The following is an 11,941-nucleotide window of genomic DNA, read 5'->3' on the forward strand; positions in this document are numbered from 1 at the left end:
ATTCCTATAAATTCCTCATTACCATTATCATTCTACCAAAAAATAGACGATATTGTGGATATTATGATTGTATAACATATTATCTATTATTGATATAGTATATCCTATATGAAACATTAATGTATTTTATCCAAATATTTCTGATTTAATAATAAAAAAAAACGTACTATCCGCCAGAGGCCTATTATTGTTTGATATCCGTTGTGAGCCAGGAGCCAAGGCCCCATCTGCCTCCCTTAATCCAGGCTTGAATTATTATAAATTATAGTAAATGATTAACTGTCACAACTAAATTGTGATTGTATTATGTTCAATCTGTATACTTGGTTTAGTGATTAGATTATATTGTAATTACTAAATTTAAATTTATTAAATGATCCTTTAATTAATGTATGCTAAAATTATTTCAAGTTTTCAGTTTTTTAGGAGCGTATTAAAATTATATAATTTATTTTTATCGAAAACCTTAAAAGTTCATAGTATTCGTTATTCATAGGTGTATAATGAATATACATTTATTTTAATTGTGTACAAAATTGGAAATTATTAAAATAAAATATTTAATCAAAAATATGAAGGCCTTAGTTAAAGAAAAATTACTAATGAAGGTAAAAAAATATTTATTGTTCTATCATTGTTGAAATACTTTTATATTAAATAATTAATTTTGTTTTTCTACTGTTTATTTCAACTATCACTATAACAACATGTTAGTAATAATTGTTTTTTATTTATTGATTCAAGGCCAAATCATTCCTCGGATCACAATGAATATTAAGTTCAACGACTATTTTGTCGTCGTCGATAAAAAGGGAAATTTGAAGTTATCGTATTTATATTTCATATGTTCTTCCATGATATTGTAGTTTGTTCCATGCACATCTTATCATTGTTGGTTAGTGTTTTGTTGACTATTGTCACACTAGCGTGTCGGTTCTACCCATTACTTTTTCTCTGCTACAGCTACTATTAAGGTGAACTTAATTATTTTTTTTTATCCATTTCAATCTAATTAAATTTCTACACCGTTAATTTGGTGTTGTGTGTTTCACTTTACTTTATTTATATTTGGTCTGTAATTGCTTTCAGAACCAAACATGGGCCAAAGTGTAGTATTCAGGAGGCGGCTTTCGTACAATACTAAGAGTAACAGGAGGCGTATGTGAGTATTGGACTAAACCTAAGCGGTAGAAGAACACTTGTGTCGTATTTATTGTATTTCACGTACATAATTCATTTTAGGGTGCGCACTCCAGGTGGAAGGTTAGTCTATCAATACTTGAAGAAGCCAAAGCGTGTACCCAAGTGTGGTAATTGTAAAATTAAGTTGCATGGTATCAAGCCTGCCAGAGCTATTGAAAAGAGTCGTATGTGTAAGCGGAAGAAGACAGTCAAGCGTGCGTACGGTGGAGTTTTGTGTCACAGCTGTGTCCGTGAGAAGTAAGAATATTTAGTCTGGAATTTGCTTCATCAGCTTAACTATAGATCAGTTATTCCTTTGAAAATAGTATATTTTTTCAGTGCTGTAGATATTTTTTTAAATTCTTTGAAATATTCAATTTTGTTTTTGCAATTTGATAACTTTTAACTTAACAAATTTTTTTAATCTGATGTCCTTGTTTTATCAACTATCAGATCTAAATCATGTATTTAGAAGTGAAATGAATTATAAATGTCCAATATGAAATTGCTAATGGTCATGACAATTTTCATCCATGATAGAAGAAACAATTATAGAAAATCTTTAATAACATGTAGTATTACTAATACATTCTGTAGCAAAATAATTACCGAATAATGTCATATCTCAATTAGGAAGAAATATTTGAAAATTAATATATTATTTTTTTAACATAGATATTATTTATGTAAATGATGTATATAGTATGATGGTCATATTAATTTTGTCTTATAAATTGACATTTCATCGCTATGTACATTCTGTTTTATTATAACTAATAATTGTTATAATAATAGTTTCAAAAACAAATGTTGGCATTAAATATCCAGAAATTTCTTCTCAAATTTTTATTTTAAATTATTATGATTTTGTGGTACTATTTTTTTTTAACATTACATTTTTAAACAACAAATAGTTTTAACATTTAAAAAAAAGTGTTTTATATTTTTAAAGTTAAGTTTAAATAATGGTTTTTTATTTTTAAAGTGGGTGCTTAAATATAAATACTTTAGTGTATGTATTTATAATATATCTACTGGCAATATGAATAATTTAAGTATTATGTGTAATTCATAGGAGTATGGATAATATCTATTAGTTTTAGACAATGTGAATTAAACAACTGTTTTAGATATAACATAGGCATTACGAAATTCCTAAGAATTATATAAACTGCCATATTTGCCATTATTGATATTAAATACTTTATTCTATTTTTACTATATGCAACTTTGTGAGTGATATTTGAATAACAAAACAATATTTTCATTGCAAATTTCATATATTTATTATTTTTAAAACAACTTTGTCTCATTGATTATTTAAAATTATTACATTTTTACTTAACAAAACTTTTCTTCTTTTTATTTCCTGCTTTGATTTTCAAAGTTTTTATTAATTTTGACTATTTTTATGTTATTTGTTGTAAAATGTTAAGTGTCAATTATAAAATGTAGTATAATACCTTAATGGAAAATATGAATATGAAATTAATATATTATGTGTATTATATACTCAGTCTACATTTAAATGTCAGTGAATGGAGCAACTTATTATTCGTAATCGCAGATCTTACATATATATATTTAAGTGATAAGTTAATAGATACTATAAAGTATATTCTGTAATTAATGTTTGTACTGTATTACTTACTCCTATTTTAGCATTTTGTTCAATGCCTTGACATTTTTAGAATTATGTGCAATGACTAGGGATTTAGGTATTACTGCATAATCACAGATTATTCATATTGCTGTTGACATGTTCATGTAATATATTAAGATTTATTTTATTATAATAATAAATAATAAGGGAGTAAAGAAGGTTACATCATTAAAGCTGTTGTGATTTAATCGATACAAATTCCCTAAAGTAATTGCAGCAGTTGAACACTCTTAGAACTATTAAGTTTTAATCTAAGGCTACATGATGCTGTACATTAAATAATTAAAAAATTAAACATATTTTAAGTTAGTGGAAATTTATTTTTATTGCAACTATATTTCAATTCAGTGGTGTGTGGTCAGGGCAAGGAAGTTAAGATCCACATGTCTACTCAAAAAGAAAAAAGAAATTTATTTTATTTAAATTCATTTATTATACTCCATTATCTGTAATATAATTTTATAGTAATGGATATCAAAACTAATAAATAAAGATCATAAAAATATGCAATATATTGACAGAAGCACTTCGGATTTTGATTACCTGGCTTGTATCTAGTATAGTAGGTAGTGTGGTGCGACTATTATTATTTATACAGCAGTTGGAAGAGTTACATCGAGTGCTTAAAAATACTTTTGATGCACATTTTCTGATACAGAAGGTTCGATAATAGGACTTTTTTTTTACTATCTAAAGGCTTCGTCTTGTCGCTGAAACCATTCTTCTCTTTTTCCTGCTAATCTCTTCATTGCTTCATAACTTGGTAAGAATATACTTATGTATACTTATTTGTGTTATCTACGTTTGTATTTCTTGATCATCCTCTACCACTTTCCATTTATCTTCCCCTCCATAATATTTATAATGAACGTGTTGTGTTGCATTATGTGTCCAAAATATTTAATTTTCCTTGTTTCTCTAATTTTGATAATTTTCCTTGGCTCCTGAAGCTTAAAACTTCCTTGTTCGATTTCATTTCTGTCCAACTTCATCGTTTTACGCCACGTCCACATCTCAAATGCTTCTATTCTTCTTGTGTCTAGGGCACTCCAAGTCCAAGTTTCACTTCCATATAATAACAGACTCCAAGCAAATATTTTAATAAACGATTTCTTAATTCTAAAAGATACATGCCTGCTTGTTAAGAGATTTTGCTTTTTAGAGAATGCTTGTTTAGCCAGAGCTATTCTTCTTATTATTTCTGTTGTATATTTATTTTCCTGTGTAATGTAATCTTGTGAATGTGTAACTTATCCTTACTATTCCTAGTACAACTGCTTCAGTCAAAAGATCTTATTCAGCAACGAAATTAATCAAATCTTATTAATATTATTATTGTTTATTAAACACCAAAATGTCAATTTTACATAGTTTACAAATATGGTATTAAAGGTATAGGTGTGTTTAAATATAGTTACATAATTATATAGTTAAATACACAATTATTAACGATTAACACAAAATCAAGATTTATTGAATAGATCTATTAAAAATTAATTATTAATAATAACAACAAAAAAAGATTTAGATTAGTATAATGAAGTTACCTATGAATTTGTTAAAAGACATAGATGAATGGATTTTATTTATAATTAGGTGAATAAATACTGTTTAAGGTACTGGTCTAGTTGACCCCCGCCAGGAAGGCAATTCCCCCGCCACTCAAGTTTAGTTGACGCCCGCCACTTACTTACTTATCTCTCGTATTTTTGATGTTATAAAATGTATAATATACTGATATACTGCAGAGTGCAGATAAAAAATTATAGATTAAAATAGATATTTTAAGAATTATATTTGGTAAAATCCGTGTAGTGAAATTAATTATATAAGATAGGTATAACAGCGGGTGCCGTATATAACATATGAAGTATCTACCTCAGTTATTCAGTTGTCGTCATCTGAACAAAAAGAAAATGAATTTCTGACAAATTTATAGTGACGTGCATGATGTTTCATCGGCAATCATTTTTTTGCAAAACCAAAATATTATCCATAAGACTAGGACTTGTAACAGTGGACACGAGATGGTTTTGGATACACAAAGGGGTCAGTGGCGATGTCATTTAAGATCATGTCGAGCAGAAAAAGGTCTCAAGACCAATAATTGGATACAAAGTGCCAAGGTAAAGTTGCCAACTATTGTTCACTTAATTTATGGTTGGGCACATGAACTGACATCAGTGGAATTTTGCAAACATGAATTTGGAATGAGCAAATCTACTGTAGTAGATTGGAATAATTTTATGAGGGTAGTTTGTGTATGGAAAATTTCTCAAGGTGATTCCAAAATAGGAGGTGTTGGTTGTATTGTCGAGATCGACGAAAGTTTATTTGTTAGACGCAAAAATAATGCTGGTCGAATACTGCCTCAGCAATGGGTATTTGGTGGCATATGTCGTGAGACCAATGAGTGTTTCGTCGTATGTGTACCCGATCGGTTGGAAAATACTTTAATGCCAATAATTTGCGAACGTATACGAGTTGGATTGACCATTATATCTGATTCCTGGCGAGCCTATAATAATATACAACAAACCGACCATTATACACATTTAACAGTAAACCACAAATATAACTTTGTGGATCCTATAAGTGGAGCTCATACACAGAATGTTGAGAGGATGTGGGGAAGTGCTAAATGGGGCAACAAGAAACATAGAGGGACTAAGAGAAACTTCCTAGATTCTTATTTGTCAGAATTTATGTGGCGGAGTAAACTAAACGGTCGGGATCCATTTAAGAAAATGTTGAAGGATATAGCAGAGTTTTGGCCACCTGCATAATTTTTATTATTATTTTTTATTTTTATTTATTATTACCATAATGTATAATTTTTAATAAATGTATTTATTACTACCATAATGTATAATTAATATAATAAATTTATAACGTACATTTTTTTATAAATTATTGGTTATCGAAAATACAAAATGTAAGTGGCGGGCTTCAACTAAACTTGAGTGGCAGGGGAATTGCCTTCCTGGCGGGGGTCAACTAGACCAGTACCCTGTTTAATGTATATTATAAAAAAAAAAATGTTTACTTACCATAATTTTCCATCTGTTTTTAAGATTATCTCTGTCACTTGTATATAAGACTGGTGATAAAATTAGTGTAAATAATTATAGGTTTATTTCGATCTAAAATCATATTGCCAAACGAGCTGCTTCTGAATTATATTCAGCCATTCTTAATTCTTAATTCTTTCTTAGTTGATGAACTATATGGTTTCAGGCCTAACTGTTCTACCACTTTGAATCTATTGGTGTTTCAAAATTGTATACTTGAAGCTATTGAAAAACAAACTCTAGTGTATAATTATCCCTGCAATATTACCACTGTGCCATTGAAATACTAGCTGCAGTATTTATGAGTGACGCAGTGCAAAAATATTACACAAAATTGAATCCTTAAATGTTCTTCATTATTTTCCACAACAAAATTCCATAAAAATTTAAAAAACTTAATAGTTAAGTGTAATGTAATTTAATAATTAATGCTTCAAGTGAGAATTCATCATTGACTATAATCAGTAGCACAGGTAATAAAACTTTTCCATCCCATATTTTTTTTTGTGTATTCACAAAATTTTGGTGGCTCTCAAATTAATAAGAGGATATCATACCTGTATGTCTATTGTCTCCATCTTATAAACATAAAACGTACCAAGTTTAAAATCAGAAAAATCAATTTGGTAGTGTTAACTTTAATAACAGTGTAAACTTATCTATTATCAAATTTAATGTCTTTTCAAAATTACTATATCATAATATATTTCATAATCTATACAGTTATATTTGTATTACTTTATATTGTATTTTGATTCTTAGACTTGGCTCTCTATGACAATTCCTGCAACACAGAATTTGAATACCTCTGCTCTTTAGTATACCATAAACAAATATTTTGGGATTCATATTTTGTTTGTAGTTTGTGTATAAAATGGGTTTAATATTTCAATTAAGTTGCTTGTTTTGTTAATATTATTCTATAATTAAATATTATTATGTACTAAATTTATGTGATTTTGGTTTACAGGATCCTCCGAGCATTTTTGGTTGAAGAGCAGAAAATTGTTGTCAAAGTTTTACGTTCCCAGAAGAGTTCAACTAAGAGCAAGTTGAAATCTAAATGAATAGTTTAACTTAACCAATTTTGAAAATAATAATAAATAAATGTTAATTTTATAACAGATCTACACTTTTTTTCTTAGTGTTATCCTATTTTGGTACTGTCGCCTGATATATGTTAGTCATGTTAAATGGCTTATTATATGGTAAAAACATTATCTGCAGTAATTTTTTTTATATAATAAACAACCATTTAAATAAGAATATTTGAATACTATTCTTTTATAATAAGTATTGATATAATCGGTTTTTGATTGCCAAAACTTTATAATGGGACAATAATGAGTAAGTGGAGATGACTTATTTACTACTCTATTTCATCTACTTCTGATGAATTTAATTTGACTACTTTTATTGTTGACTAGCTGACCCGACAAACGTTGTTTTGTCATATAAATTATTTCTAGAGAATATTTTGCTAGAAAAAAATAACTAATTAAATATAAGCATGTAAGAATGTGGGTAAGGATAAGGATGTAAGGAAGAGATATGGAGTGCTATGAATGGTGACGAAATATAAAAATGAAAAAACATCAAACATTTATTTTTTTAATAATTTATTAAAATTGATCCATTAAAATTATATATATCGCTAATTACGACAATATTAATAAAAAACAATATCTATCTCTTAATGCAACAGAGTGTACAAAATTTTTTGTTATCCCATCTTTCGCCAACACAAACTGGATGGTTCGAGAGCACACCACGTATAATTATCCGTGTGAAAAATATGATGTGCTCAAATCTAAGCTACAGACATCGTTTGGCTTTGAAACTTATTGATAGTCATTGCAAATGCCAATCTAATTGGAAATTTAAGGCGTTTAAATTGTATTGGCACATCTATGGGTACAATAGAGATTCATGGTAATAATATATTTTCACCTCGGAATTTGCCATTTAAAATTATGGCTTCGATAACATTTTACATTAATTTTTTAACGACTTACCACGAGCGTGCCGCTATACAACCGTGATAGGTCAAATTATGAAGCAAAATAACCGGAGAACAAACCTTCAATTGTAAATTATGCGATGGCATGCCTGAAAAGTCCAATGAGTTTAAAAACTCTGTTAGATAATTTACAGCTTCAGTAGCATAGCAAACTATATCTATAGATTTGTATGACACCATGTCTCCTGGTAACAAATGTTTATCTTGAGATTCAATTCGTTGACGTCCACATTTTTTACTACTGAAATTGCCCTTTCTGCCAGCCACTCATGATTTGTGTATTGTCTGTGTACGTTGGAAAATATCTAGTCAATGAGAGCATCTTGCGAATAAATGATTGTGCAGAAATCGGTCGGTAATTTTATACATTCCGTTTCATCTGTAGTAACTTTCCCATCTCCAATATCTAATAATTGTTTTGAGAATCATCTGCACGCAGCTTTTTTTGATTGAATCGCAAGTATCAAAATCGTTCGCTCTCTATCTTTACATACATTTCGACCATGAATTGTTGACGAAGTTCATCATATCGTAGAATAATTTTGTCCTGGTCGCGTCTAATCATCAACCGATATGCATGATAATTTTTCGAACTAACATTCTTATTTGTTTTGACATCTGTTGCGGGATCTTTTTTGTTTAATATTTATGCAATACCCGTCATTTACTACCAAAAATAAAATTAATAGTTTTTAAATAGTTTTTTAATAGTTTTATTTAATAATTCATTTTCAATTGTGCAGTTATTGATTGGGTCAAAAATTATTAAATTAAACTATGATTTATTAAACAATAGCACTTTTCCAAAAAAAATTTTCGTAAAAACCTTCTCCTGGAAATTACGAACAATTAAAAAAAATTTGAGTTAAATCGGCCCAGCCGTTCTCAATTGATAAAAAGTTATACATTTTTGGCACCATTTTAGAAAAAGAAAAGGGCTATTTTTAGGGTTTTTCCAGCAATAATTCTAATTTTTCTCGCCGTAAAAACCATCCTTGAACTTCAACGAACATTTGAAAAAAATATTTGGCCAAATTGGTCCAGGCGTTGTTGAGTTATGCGCTTACCAACACATTTTGCGATTCATTTTTATTATTGTTGATTATCAGTGATGTTCCACAGCAGTTAAATCTTATTACATTAAATAGAACTCAATATTTCAACTATATAGCTACAACACTTGTGATTTTTCAAGTAGAAAAAATATCTAATGCAGAACTAAATCATATGTAACATTAGTAATTATTTATATTATTAGTTTAGTATAATTTCATTATTTATTTGTGAAGGAATGCTTATCTTCAATCAATATTTATTAAATATAATATTTCTTGTATGATTATGGTTACCAATAGGATAATTGGTATAGCTTATAAATAAGATTTTAAACTCTGCTATTAATATTTGTACTTAATAAAAATATTAAATTATCTTCACGTTAAAAAATTAATATATTAAGTTTCTCATTTCAAACAATAATACATTTACTAAAAATAGTAGTTAAAACTTTCATATTGTGTAATTTTTGGATTTATTATTTAATTGTATAAAATTGTTTATTTATTAATTATGTCATATTTTTATTTGTGTATAAATTGTATTCAAAACTACATTATTTTCATGAAAAATTGAACTAATTGTAGTAAAAGTTAGAACACGTAACTCATTACAGAAATAAAGTTTTGAGGGGTATTGTATATTATTTCCTCAGTCTAAACTTCATCAAAATTAAAATATAAAATTGAATATGTTTGAATTTAGATGTTTGGTATAATTATTTTAATTAAATGTAGACTCTTTGTATTCTTTACTTCTATTATCGGTTGATTGCCATGAGACCCTTATATATATAGGTCACACAATGTTTAACAAAATGTTTTTAAGTTAATGATTTTGTTAATACTGTTTTGTCATAACTTATCAAATTATTTTTTGTTTAATAGGTAATATATAGTAGTTATATATTATAATTTATGGTCTTCTAATATAGAATTTAACCATGTTTTGGTGTCGCACAAACTTTTTGGCAAGCAGCGGACACATCTAGGCTCTCGATTACAGTAGGTCTTGGTGTGTCCATAAGCCTGGCACCTGTGGCATTGAGGTAGGTCCGTGCGAGAGTGGGGCTCCTCGATTTTTATTTTAATGTAGCATAGTGAAGACAAGTTAAATATATTTACATTTCTAGAGTCTGGTTTCAAGTCAACAAAAAATATAGGGAGGGCGGTCTTGGTTATTTTGGACTGAATGTTTGTGATGTTTCTTACCGAAAATCCGATTTGAGACAGTTCATCTTTGATGAAGTTTGTATCGGTTGTTGGATGAAGGTTTCTGATAGCGACATGGTTTGTCTTCTTTTGCTTGGTAGGTAAAGTATTCAATTTTACTTTCATTTAGTAAGTGAATTATTTGACGATAGAAGCTGATTGAGGTAAGTGTAAGTTTCAAATGTTTCACAGTAGATTTGAATTCGAATTCATTTTCGCCAACAAGTAGCGCAATTGATTTTGCAAACTCGTTGAATTCCAGTGGTGAGGATATGAATATTGGTGGTGGAGGAGGAGGTGCATTATTTGTAGGCTCGTGGATCATTTCGTTGCTGTCATCAATATCCGTGTCATTAAGTGGCTCGAAGCGATTTGGCGAAATAAAGGAGGATTTAGTTTCATTTGAAATTTTTGGTTCTTTAGTTATAGGCAGATGGCCAGGCGAAGATAGGCGCCTTGCTTTGTTTGGTCTGCCACGAGGTGGCCCCAACTTCGTCACTTTCATTAGTTTTAAGAATGCATAGAGCTGGTTTATCTGGTAGTTTATTATTGGATTTTGATGCGTTCGAAGTTGTCGGACGTAATATATTACTGTTCTGAACGGGTATGCGTAAAGCCCCCCATACACGGTCAATTTTGAATGACATTCATGACTGACCATGTATGTGTATGACTGATAATGACTGACAGTCAAATTTTATGACTGATGAAATTCAAACACGTTTGAATTTTTATCATCAGTCAAGATGATTGACATTCTTGATTGGCCGTGTATGGCCCTTTTCACACTCACACGGTTTCCGTGTACACGGTTTTTCGACGGTTCACTAATGTATGGTTATTTATGGAAGATTTCACACGTTATCTCGACCGCGCCGTGTCCGTGTTGTTTCCGTACAAGTCCACACGGTTCAAACTTCCGTCACGTATCAGTAATGCATTATGTTATTCGATAACGTTCACACATACACGGCACGGACGTACACAGTCAATTATTTGTTCTGCGATCTCTGTCATTTTTTCCTGCCATTCTGCCTTGTTCTACCAGCACACACAATAATAACAATTATTATGGATGTCGATTTATTAATCTCACTCATAGAAGTTCGTCCAGTATTGTGGGATAAAATATCTAATGTATATAAAGATAGGATTGAAACAAAAAAGGGTATATATGGGTGAATCCAATAGATTCTTTCTCGTATATTTCTAACACGACGTTGACGACGTCTATTTAAAAGTATAAGAGCTATTTTTTTTTCTTATCCATTACCACAATCGTGAATAAAAGAATTAACAGAACGAATAAACTTCGACAACAAATAACAACTGACAACGGACACAAGTATCACGACTATGCCGTGCGGAAACCGTAAGAAAACCGTGTGTTAGAATATTGGTTAAATTAAGTTATTTTTAAACACGTTCGTGACTTTTTAAAATACACATGCTGATCATATAAATAACAATACAAAAATAAATATTACCCATTCAAGTGTTATCGTAGGCATATAAATAATTGTTACAAATGAAAATACAGTACGTAATAACTAATAATATTATGAGTATTTTATTCTTTATTTATTTTAAATTTAGTTTATATTTTACTCATGTAAAAATTATGATAATCATTCCAAACAATATAACATGATATTATAATATTATAAATACTGTTGAATTATTTTTTGAATTGGTTACATTTAGTGATTTTTATATTTAGTTTTTATATGCAGTTTAA

General features: G+C 29.1%; 1 protein-coding gene across 1 annotated transcript; it reads left to right on the top strand.

The window, feature by feature from the left end:
* Window positions 1-867: 867 nt before the first annotated feature.
* LOC112683583 (60S ribosomal protein L34) lies at window positions 868-7,042 on the top strand. Its single transcript, XM_025554666.1, has 4 exons — window positions 868-974; window positions 1,090-1,162; window positions 1,243-1,440; window positions 6,887-7,042. The coding sequence occupies exons 2-4, from the start codon at window positions 1,098-1,100 to the stop codon at window positions 6,981-6,983; spliced, it is 360 nt and encodes a 119-aa protein (XP_025410451.1). The 5' UTR covers window positions 868-974; window positions 1,090-1,097; the 3' UTR covers window positions 6,984-7,042.
* Window positions 7,043-11,941: the final 4,899 nt, after the last annotated feature.

This window comes from Sipha flava, unplaced genomic scaffold (assembly GCF_003268045.1).
Source record: "Sipha flava isolate LNK unplaced genomic scaffold, YSA_version1 229_pilon_pilon, whole genome shotgun sequence".
NCBI lineage: Eukaryota > Metazoa > Arthropoda > Insecta > Hemiptera > Aphididae > Sipha > Sipha flava.